Source organism: Solanum pennellii, chromosome 8 (genome assembly GCF_001406875.1).
Source record: "Solanum pennellii chromosome 8, SPENNV200".
Classification (NCBI taxonomy): Eukaryota; Viridiplantae; Streptophyta; class Magnoliopsida; order Solanales; family Solanaceae; genus Solanum; species Solanum pennellii.
This window is the reverse complement of record NC_028644.1, coordinates 17,873,569-17,885,512: the sequence shown is the minus strand read 5'-3', so window position 1 is coordinate 17,885,512 and position 11,944 is coordinate 17,873,569. Positions and strand designations below refer to the sequence as shown.

Here is an 11,944-nt window from a genome sequence, read left to right as displayed (position 1 = left end):
TATATATATATATATATATGTATATATATATATATATATATATATTTATTTGATTATATATGATATATAGTTATAATATAGAAAAATAATTACTAGGTACTAAAAGCTTATAAAATAACAAATAAAGCAATTAAAACTTAGTAAAAAATGGGTGGGTTGGGTTATGACCCGTTACTAACCCGTTTTGACCCAACCCATTTTGGCCCAAACAACTTTGGGTTTGGTTGGGTCTTGACCCATCTTAACCCGCCCAATTGCCACCCCTATATAGAACTAATGCTTTAGACTTGATAGAAAATTGGCACATATAGAGGGTAAACACACCTCTATCATTTGGATAAATAAAATCATTATCATCATATTCATTAAAGCGCCAAATTAAGAGGTATAAAGGACATTGAACCACAAAGTTTAAAAGAATACAAAGGTGATTATGGACATGCTAGGAGAAAATGAACGCAGAAATGCTTACGATCTCCACATTGACAGGATCATCAAAACCTCGGTCCACCAGCGTACGCAGTTGAGGAAATTCCTCCATGGCATACAATATCGGGGCAGTTACAATCCCCTATAAAACACAAGTATTCCAGAGAGTTCATTACATATGGAAAAGGTGATTGAGAATAGCATCTTAAGACACGACTCTTGAATTTGTGAATGAGCACATCATGTAAAGGGTTATCTAAAGAGTATGAAACCAGTTTTCATCATATGGCATCTGGAAACACTAGTCAGTGAGAAAATAAAAACGACACACAGATGAAAAATTTAATTGGAAATATAAGATGAAAAAATCACTTGAGCAATAATCATTGTTGGAACAAAAATAAAGAGAGGAAGCCTTACAAGAGTATATGCCTCACTTCTACTCTAGTGAAAACAATTCTAAAGAGTTCACATATTCTAGTAAAAGATCCAAATCTCAATTCTTCAATTACAGTAGTTGAATTCAATTATCATATAATAACAGTAGTAGAGCAGTCGCGTTGACAGTGGTAATGGTCATGGTAATAGCAGCAGTAATAGTATAGGAACAACAAAAGTAATGGTAATAAGATATAAAACCATAGAGTGACAATTGCTTGCTATTCTTAACTTATAAACATATCTAACCATGCTGTGAAAATTGAAATCCATTAGATGAGTAAATCTGTCCGTAAGCCAATGCTCCCGACATACTTAACTGTGTAGCCTTTCTTTTAGAAAAACTAAATTGAGGTAAAAGAATAGGAGAAACAACTGACAAGGTCAGAGAAGTTACATGACGAATATCAGACAATGAACCCTTGCCAAGAGTTGCAGATGTGCCCGTGAAATCAAGAACATCATCTATTAATTGAAATGCCAATCCCTGCATAAACAGACATACAAAAGAAAGAAATCAGAACAAGGAGAACTCTTAGGGGTCACATGGTGTGAAGGATAATACCAAATAGTCATGGAATTAAATTATAGTGCCATTTAATTTGTTGTTTGGTTGGCAAGTCCGGATAACTTATCCAGGGATTAATAATTAGTACCGGGATAACTTATCCCTCCCCTTGGGTGGTATAGTAATCCCAAGATAACTTATCCCGATATAAAATAGGTAAATGACAAAGATATCCCTCTAAACCCTTTTTATACATCACTTTCCACATTCATGAAGAGTACTTTTGTAAACAAATAATTTGTTCTTAAAATTTATACAATGCATATTGTTTTGGATACGACAAACCAAACACTCAATAAGAAATAATCCCATCACAACTAATATCAGCATAAGTTATTCCATCATAACTAATCCCATCATAACTTGTATTCAAACCAAAGGAATCCTTATGGTGAACTACTTAAACAGGTATTCATTTGTCCAATCACAAGGAAAACCATATCCGCCAAACTGAAATTTCTAACAGGAGTCATGTTATAAGATGCATGTCAACAACTTATGAGTATTATATACTAGATTTCCACCCAGACAGAAACAATGGAGAAAAGGTCGGAATATAGAACTATTTTTACTACGTTTTACTGAACCATTATAACCAAGAAGTGAATGTATTACATCAAGTAGGACTCGCAGCAGAAGATTATACAGACCAGATTTTTTCCGTAGTCAAAAGCCAGCACGGAGACTTCAGCACTATGCCCAGCAAGTAGTGCAATTGCTTTGCAACTATTTGAAATCAATGATGCAGTCTTGTAATATGTTTTCTGCATATAATACTCCATGCTGCAACAGATCAATAAGAACATTAAATTCAGAGAAATGTTGGTCAAAATGTCTAACAAACAAATAGATGCATATAATAATTCAGATTGTAAGCAACTTTAGCACAACGCATACATGACTGTACATGTCACTAACACATGTTTTCACTGATCAAACTACTTGCGCAGCAGAGAGCTAACTATTCTGTGTGTCCCAATAAATATCTATAGAAGTTCAAATTGTGAACCCAGTTATTATGGTATACTGAATTGAGATTGTTATAGGAACCCATGAACTTCAAATCTTGGATCCCCCTCTGGAGACAAATGAGTAGAAACACTTGCTGTTCTAAAACAGAGATGATATGGCTAAAGTTAGTTTACATCCTCGCCAGCTAAGGTACCAGGTGAGACAGCTAGGCAAAAGTGCATTTTAAGTATGCATCAGCTGACACGAGATTCCCCATTTATTGGAGCCACAACACCTAATACCCTGAAAGTTAAACACAATCTTATGTCCTTGAAAGAAATATAAGCTGGTCAGGTCTTATTTCCAGTCTGTAAGCATCATTTTGCTCATAGTATCAGAACATTTAAATTTATCAAACAAATAATTATGATTCAGTAGTTCATACATATTTATCTGTTTGCAGCAGTTCCTTTGTTGCATTTCTAAAAAAAGGTGTTGTTCCAACAGAAATCTGGTTTAATGATATCCCATTCTCAGTTCTAATGTTCTAATATTGTTATGTAGCCAGAATTTTAACTCTGGATCCCCTTCTTTGTTTTTTTTTATGACAAGGAAAATCTGCAGCAGCTACCCTTTGGGTACGCACACGGTTAAAACCCCCTCTCTTATGCAATAGCTCGCACCAGATTTCTTCTACCAAACAGATACAACAAGTTTAAATAAATGAAATATAATAAGAAATATCTAGAATTCTACAAAAGATGATGAAGAGAGAAGGAAAAAAATTGTTCATTAATTTTCTCATCTTCTTGATTTCTTTTATTGTACACTGTTTTGTTAATATTATCAGCAAGTTCATAAGAGAAGTGTTTTCAGCCTTTCAGGAGGCCAAATATGGGATTCATGAAGTTGTAGGGAAGTGGGACACATAATTGGGAAAGAAAATTAGAACTGCTTGCATATTTTAGCCAGTTTTTGTCTAAGTGACTAGTCTACATAGAGAATAAATTGCTAAGCTGGATTATACTTGATGCGCAAGGAGGAAGAAGCTAATGTCGATAACAAAAAGTATTCTGACTGCCTTATATCATTTCTCTTCGATAATTGACTACTCTCTTGTCATCATTGCCGACTTTATTTGTTCTTATATTCAAGTTAAAAACAAGGTCTAATCTATAGCTACATGGTTTTATCTTAGTTAAATATAGAGTTCTGCAGACTTGGCTAAAAAAGGGCATGGTGGAGGAATATATCCATATAGATGATACCTACTATTTTTTTTTTTAAACAAGTATTGTATTCTTCAGCATTAAGGAGATGATACCAATAAGTTTTTTATTTTTTAAAGAACTGGTAAGTATTGTATTGTTCAGCATTAAGGAGATGATACCTACTAGTTGGTAACAGGTTCTAGTCTTGTTAATACATTAGTCTCTTCCTATCAGCTGCGGCATCTGCACTACCCACTACCTTTAAAAAGAAGTTAAGTGAACAGGGTGATCTAATTTATATGATCAAATTTGGGAAGACATAACTATCTACTTAAGAACTCACGAAGTCTTTATAACATCTCGAGATATCGAGATCTTTTAATTGACTTAATTTCAATTAAGGTCCAAAAAAATCTAATCCGCACTCTACCAGCATACCTACAACGTTCATCAGAAGAAGTCGTCATTTGCATTGTCTCTCCAGTAACAAGATGTTCCACAACAGTTGCCAGAAGATATACAACCTGCAAGATCAGAGCGACAGAGCTGAAGAGAGGATGACAAGAGGTTAACTAAAATAAAGCAACAGAAGGGTTAGCTAATATCAACCTTCTAGCTAACTCCCTGTTAGTTGGTATTGCCATTTCTCTACTTTTCTTTTAATGGAGAAGAATCAAAATCCATGCATGAACGGAACAGGCAGAAAATTAAGTATGACTTTTTTTTAAATAGGGGAAGAACTTATACATAGTTGTACGGCTGGAAATAAACAAGCAAAAACCTAAGTTTTGCGATACAATGTATGAGGTACAAAAAACTCACTAAATCACCAGCCATAAGAGATTAAATTGCATGAAAGTATATGGGTTAATTAGTTTGAAGTGTGTAAAAACAATAATCCTGGACAAATGAAAATTATTTATTGTTGACCATCAAGAAGTTTATAGAAAGAAATAATGCACAAGGATGATACATCCACAGAAAAGAATACTCTGGATAAGTAGGAATAGAACAAGCCTTAATAATCATCTTATATACTACTAAAAGTGGGAAGCTCCAAAGTGCAAAGTTCAAACCATTTTACTCCTACACTAAATAAAAAATTTATAAAATATCTAATATAATTAATTAATTAATTTTATCATATTAAATTACAATACACATATTGCTATATGATGTCCCTTTATATTTTTCTCACTCCTTATATTTAACACCCAGCACTTTCACATTTCAGTGCTTAAATTAAAGCCCTCTCACATTTAATTATCTCTATTCAATTTGAAGGTTGAGCTTCCAACACTAATAACAATTAATGTATGGAACTGCTTCAGAGCATTATTTAAATGTGGCCGCACTCAAAAGTACTATCAAATTACCATATCCTATTCTTCCTTTTTTCCGTTAGAAATTTTGTTTATTACTATGTATTTTTCCCAACATCATGACTTCAGACATATTAAGATAAATCTCTCATGTGACTTTCCCTTCCAAATGATTCATCATTTGAATTTTAGTTTCCATTGTTTTGTTGTTTTTTTTTTGAAGATTTTTATATATATGTTCGAGTATGCATTTATCTTTAATTAAAATATTATATATGTCACCTAAAGTATTATCAAGTTTGCAAGAATTTTTAGCCTTAACTTATGGGTACTTACTTTTTTATATGGTTTGATTTCTATTTTATTGTACAGAGGAAGTCAAATAATATATATAGTAATATACTCGTTAAATTTTTCAAATGCAACACAATTTATATTATGTATTTTGGAATAAACATGCAACGCGCGTTCCCAGAGACTAGTAAGAATACTACGAACATCATGGTTCCAACTCTTGTCAATTGTGCAAAAATATTAAATGTTTACTAGAGCCAAGAGGAGAAGGCAAAGTATACCTCTGTGTTCTTCAAGGAGGCAAGTGCCACACATGCTCGGGAAAGCAAAAAGTCTCCGGCTAGTACAGCTAGCTGCATCAAATAGGAGAAGAGATAATAAGGTCAGCAGATACCAAGATAACATGATTCAACGATCTACTTAGCAAAGAGTTGGTTTGGTTTAAATATAAACCCCATTTGTGAAAATTGCTCTACTACCCATCCATTTTTAAAAAATTAAAATATCCATTTCAATACAATTGCTCTCCACCAAAGGAGAGCATAGGTCCTGACCCCCCTTTATCACTCAGCCTGCTCTAGTTCTAAAAATGACTGCTTCCATATAATCTAATAATTAAAAAGTGATACCACTCTCTCCAGTTAGCATGTCATATCCAATGTTCTACTTGGTGATATAAGATACTCCCTCTTGATTCAATTTATACAACACCTAATTTTTTCATTGCGGCAAGCTCAAAATGTTTGACATTACTCAATTAATAGTATTTTTCTACACATCTTTCACAAGTTTCAAGAATTTGAATCTCTTAACAATAAATAATTTATACTTTCAAATGATATTTTTTCTATCATGCTATCTTTTCATCATTACATGAATATTTTCTTCCATGACCATTAAAATAGTTTACAACTCAAATAACTCCTTAAGCTCCTTGAAAATGGAGAAATTCCTGGTAGAGGGCACTTCTCTCGTAATGGGACCTACCTGGCGTGAATTTGGATTATTTGGGCCAGTGAAATCCAGATATCAGATGGTTTAAGAAAAACACAATGCAATCTCACTACTTCAACATCTGTTTGCTTGCATTATATGGAAGCATTAACAGGAAATAACATATTTCAGAAAAGGAAAGTGAAGTACTAAGTACCTTATTTCCCATCACAAAGTTTAAAGAACCTATCCCACGTCTTGTGTCAGCATCATCCAGTACATCATCATGAAGTAGGCTAGCAACCTATGATAGAGTTAAAAAAGAAAACTGACTTAAAGAAAGTTGTAAGGAAATGGCATTTTAAGATCAACTAATAAACTAGAGGAAGAGAGAATCTGAAATATTAACTAAATGGTCATGTTGGTGTTTCTGAATGCAGGCCCATTCATATAATTTGCGCCAACAATGCCATGATTTGGCTCATTGAGCATCAGGGATGAAGGAATACAGGATACATTAAGGAAATATACCAAAAAAGGAAGAGAAACGGATCTCGGTCTTTTTTTTTTTTGATGAGGTATAGAAATGTATTTTGGTCTTCTTTTTCTTCTCTTTGATGAAGTAAGGCGTAGAAACGTGTTCCGGTCTTACTCGCCTTAAATACGAAATTATATCAAACAATCTGGCAACAGCTGCAGCTGCCTTTTCTGTTGGAAAAGTAAAAAACTAGAGAGGTCACCCTTATAAACCAAGAAAGCAACAATCACCAAACCAACCAACTGGACCAAAACAAACAACTCTGCACCTCTACCATTCCCATTGAAGGGAATGATCTGCCACCCTTTAAAATTTAATACCCCACTGCTGTCCTCAAAATTCAGAATAGAACTCCACAAACTTTTCCCAGTGAATGCAATTTTTCATGCATGGTTATGGGTTCATTAGTACTGATCATACCATATGGAAATTTTTTACAGATTGCTCCGTCCTCCTCTTGCTTCCTTACCAATAAGGCTCGGTATATCCGTTAAATCCAGTGTTTCTCTGTTGCTTCCTTACCAATGAGGTTTATATATGATATTCTTTTCATGGATTATCTTCTATCCTTGTATACAAAAATCCACCTGAAAGTGTAGTTCATCTATGTCACTTAACTTGTTCATTTTGCCTTTCATGTGCTCGTATCAAAAAGTTTTTTTAAATCAGGTGCTCGTATCAAATAGTTATGACATCGGTCAGGAACTTTTGTATGGAACCTTCAAATTACACATAAAACTTGGATTAAGTTGAACGTATTCATATTTGGTATTTGTGTTGTATCCATCAGACGTACCAAAGCCCAGGTAACGTGATATATTAAAATCTTGTCATCAAAGTCAATATTAAGTTATTAACTCTATGTACAATCAACTTGATGGTCTTCCCATCCTATCAGAATGAAGAGATGGAATACTTACATGGATCATCTCAGTGATCTCAGCTATACACTGCTGCCTTGTACGCAAATCCCCGGAAAAAGAATCAACATCCACCTGGGGAGCAGATCTAGGAATCTGTACGTTCAATGCAGTTGCCATCAACAGCAAAACCTACAAGAAGTACACCAGTCAATTATTTTTCAAGGGAGAATGTAGGAAACCATGAGTTGAAATGGATGTTACATTGACATGATACAAACTTGAAACAAATCTATGTTATGATGGATCTGCCCAAGCAACTGCACTATAAGTCAATAACCTTTAATGCAAATAAGAAGCACCACCAAAGTAAAATGTTTCAAGAGGGTAGTATCTGTGTCGACACCACACATGTACTTGCTTTGAAATTGCATATCTAATAAAAAAGGAACTATTTCCTCTAAGTGTTGTTTTTATATATAAAATGAAACTTAATATTCTAAAATGAAAAAGGAGACCCAAGTTGTTAAAAGGAGTAGAACTCAGTTCTATTTTGTTAGCCAACATTTTTTGTTTCTTTAGTCTTTTCATGTTTCCCCCTGTTTTATTCACATTCTTTGTTTTGCTTTCAGTCACCTATTTTGGAGCATCATGCTTGAACCTACTACAAGTGCAACTAAGGGAAATTTGTTTTCTTCCTTAGTTGATAGAAAAACGTGTTACAAGCCTTCTGAAAGAAATGTGTGAAATGTGTGCCTCTACTATTTCAAACCCAAACTTCCCTAAACACCAAGCACTTAATTTTCATCAGCATTTAAAAGGAACTCAGAGATTTAAGAGAATCGAGACTTTTTTTGGAAGGTATGCAGCCTTCATCAATGGAAATGTGGATTTTGCTTATCCGACAATTACTTGATGAAGGTGAAAGTTTCTCTCTTTGGACTATCCGCAAAAGTGTGTGCACCAAAAAATGATAGATGTTGTAGTACACATAGAAGTTCAGCTTAGGATTCACAAATCATACTGTTGGTCGAAACCTCTTTCCTTCTACTCCCAGTTTGAAGAAATATTCAGCAGCTGAAGCCAGCTTTGGGACCTGCATATAAATGAAACAGGCTGTCATCTATCATCATGAATGTAGCAACCGCCAAACCACAGAACAAGTTATATACCTCCGCAACTACCATTGATCTCAGCCTGTTTGTCAGAAGGGATAATTCATCCGCGACAAGGGAAAATGGGTCCACTTGCTCCTGAGATAAAGAGAATGTGGAACAATGTGAACTACATTACCCACAATTGTATAAAGCAAGGAGATGTAAAAACAAAACCGGCAACGAATAAGATAGGAAAATAAAAGACATGATGATTTGCATCAGAAAGAAACTCGAAATACTCAGAGAACACCTTAACATGGCAGTTTTACAATAATGACACAGACAAAGTCATTTCCGACTCCAAGAAAATTCAGCAACTTGCTCAAAGCTTTAAGTATTTTGAGTTTGATTTGCCATCCAGACTAAGACAACTGGAGAGGAAAAAGAGAAGGGGCCTTCATTCCCATACACTCTTGATTAGAATATGGAGAAGCAGCTGTGAATATTTCTATAATTGCCTAGACCATATAATCACCTTTTTCTTCTTGAAATACTTTTATTTAATCTGTAAAAGATCAGTTTATTAGTAAATAACAGCACTGAGTAGGTTCTGTGGTGTCTTTTCTTGAAATACTGATCACAACATATTACACGAAATATAAACCATAAGATCCACCAGTGAGCATATGATGTTAGCACAAAGACAGGAAGTAATATGATTAGTGTAGATTTATGAAATAAAAATGCTATACAAACCTCTGCTACAGCAGTGCTTTGCTGATGAATTTGTTGCCCAATACCACTAAGAGCATTAGAAACCCATGAATGAATTACTCTGCAACCCAGAACCTAATAATCACCAAAAACAATGATGATAAAGCATGAAAAAGTCCCAAATTAGCAATGATAACAACAAATTCAGCAATTAAACTATGCAGTCTTCAAAAAAGAGCTACAAGCGGGATTGGCTATATGAATGAGTAGCTCCATTTGAGCTCATCCAGCCTGATCTTTTACAAAATACAAAATAAAAAGTACCTAGAGTTTTCTATAATTTTCTGTTGGTAAATATAAAGAAACCTTATTTGTTTGAAGTTTTTTGGTCCGGACAGGTCTTAATGATTAAGATCCTAAACAAAGTCTTAATATCATTTATTTTTGTGTGAAAACTTTTCAGCACCACTATATCTGCAATAATCAGTCATACCACTAACCACCTCTATCATCACAACCATCATTACAGTCGCCAACTACTAGCCGCCACCACCAGCAACCATCTTTGTATCACAACCATCACCGGCAATTACTACTAGCTGTCAGACAATACCACACCGATGACCTCCATCACTATAATTGTATTCGTTGACACCACCATCACTGCCACATCACTATTAACCACTACCACTATTGAGGCCAATTCCTGCTACCAACCACCTCCACCATCATAACTAGCAGTGCAGCCAACTGCGGCGAACACATCGTCAACCAGCACACATTCTTCATCATCACCACCAACTAGTAACATCAACCAACTTCAACATCACAACCACCATCAGGCTAGACTACAACACCAGCCACCTCCACCAACACAAATATCCTCACTGTCATTACTAATCACTAATAACAACCATTATCCCCACCACCACTAAAAACCCATTTTTATCATCACTAACAAACATGAACGTTTTATTTTATTAAATTAATACTTTTTTCTAATTAATTACTTTTTTATTTGAATTGTATATATATTATGTTTCCAAATAAATAAATAAATGCACGTTCACATATTGCAAAACAAATCATTTTAATCATCAAGACAACATGTTAATCATTCAAATGTATATTTAGATTGAGACGCCTTAATGTTAATGAAAACAAGTGAGGTCTAAAAGACTCCTAAAAAGCTGAGGACCTAAAGAAAATGTAATAGATGATTAAAACACACAACTAATTGATCTCACCTATACAGATTGTATACTTTCATTGTGCCCTACTAAATTCTAAATTCGTAAAATGAAATGAACTTGAGCATGGAAAACAATGATATAGGGCAATCCCAACTAATTTGGAATTGACGAGTCCTTGATCGATTGGAAAAATGGCAAAACTTAAACCCGACATCTCCTTCAACACATGAACAATCAAAAAATTGCATAATCCCAGACTTAAAACAAGAAGCATTCCATTGCCGGTTACAGATAAAGAAAAGCAACAGTAGCTAATAATGAGCAAAAACAATTATAATAAAGCATGAAAAGTCACAAATTAGCAATAATAGCTACCAAACTATCCAATCCAACTAATTGATTGATTGGCAAGAAACCGAAAACTCAACTCGTTCAGAATACCCGTTCCCCAGTCGGAGCTAAAAAAAACAAACCAACAGTAACTAATAAAACTACATGTCCAAAACCAAAAAGAGATTAATTTCACCTTTGGAGGATCGTGGATGTGATTGGATTGATGTAATTGTGGGATGGGACGTAATGAAAATAACCATCGGCATCTGCTGAAGCGGTTTCTGGAAATCTGAGATAAACCCTTTGAAAATATCATCGTTCGTATTCAATTTCTATTTTGTGTGTGTGTGTGTGCTGACTGCTGAGTTTGAGTATATAATTTGAGTTTTAGTTGCCAAGAAGAAAGAGGAGAATGGTCATGTAAAGCAAAGCGGTACACAGGCCCAGGGTTGTGAGCAAAAAGCACCCATTCTATGCATTTACCAAATTCCTTATTTGTCCTTCAAATTGTAACTCCTCAAGTATTCAAGAGATTTTTTTGGTTTCCCAAGTCCAAATTGGTGCTTGGAAAACTTGAATAAATATAATATCATAAAATAATATTTACTATCTCTAATAATAACGATATATTTTTTTCGTTTAATCATTTTTAATATAATTTTAATATTTATTAAAAAATAATTTATTATACACATATAATACAAATTTTATTAATGGTATAATACAATGTGTCAAGTTCCTATTAAACAAGCATAATATATTTTAAAAACAGTTATAATATATATATATATATATATATATATATATATATATTGTATACATAATTCACTTTTAATACATGTTGCTGATTTAACATAATATTGTTTTAAATGGTAATAAACAAAAAATTATCATTAAAATCAGTAATTATTTACTAAATGATATCAATCCAAGTAATTTTCTGATTAAATTCAAATCGCGCTTTGAATTTAAATTGATATGAATTATGGTCAAAACTGTGTCTGAATTATGTGAAATAGACCACTTATATCCTTCGTTTAGGGGTATGCAAAAACCAAACTGA

General features: G+C 33.8%; 1 protein-coding gene across 1 annotated transcript in view; it reads right to left on the bottom strand.

Annotated features, from left to right (window-relative positions):
* Positions 1-11,362, bottom strand: part of LOC107026702 (solanesyl diphosphate synthase 3, chloroplastic/mitochondrial) — a 12,931-nt gene extending 1,569 nt beyond the window's left edge. The window contains exons 1-11 of the mRNA XM_015227774.2: positions 11,075-11,362; positions 9,398-9,490; positions 8,717-8,797; positions 8,569-8,640; positions 7,605-7,736; positions 6,364-6,450; positions 5,495-5,566; positions 4,036-4,121; positions 2,086-2,218; positions 1,265-1,354; positions 473-571 (exon numbers count right to left, since the gene is read on the bottom strand). Of these exons, the coding sequence (XP_015083260.1) occupies positions 473-571; positions 1,265-1,354; positions 2,086-2,218; positions 4,036-4,121; positions 5,495-5,566; positions 6,364-6,450; positions 7,605-7,736; positions 8,569-8,640; positions 8,717-8,797; positions 9,398-9,490; positions 11,075-11,197 (1,068 nt within the window). The 5' untranslated portion in view covers positions 11,198-11,362. The remainder of the gene's footprint in view (positions 1-472; positions 572-1,264; positions 1,355-2,085; positions 2,219-4,035; positions 4,122-5,494; positions 5,567-6,363; positions 6,451-7,604; positions 7,737-8,568; positions 8,641-8,716; positions 8,798-9,397; positions 9,491-11,074) is intronic.
* Positions 11,363-11,944: the final 582 nt, after the last annotated feature.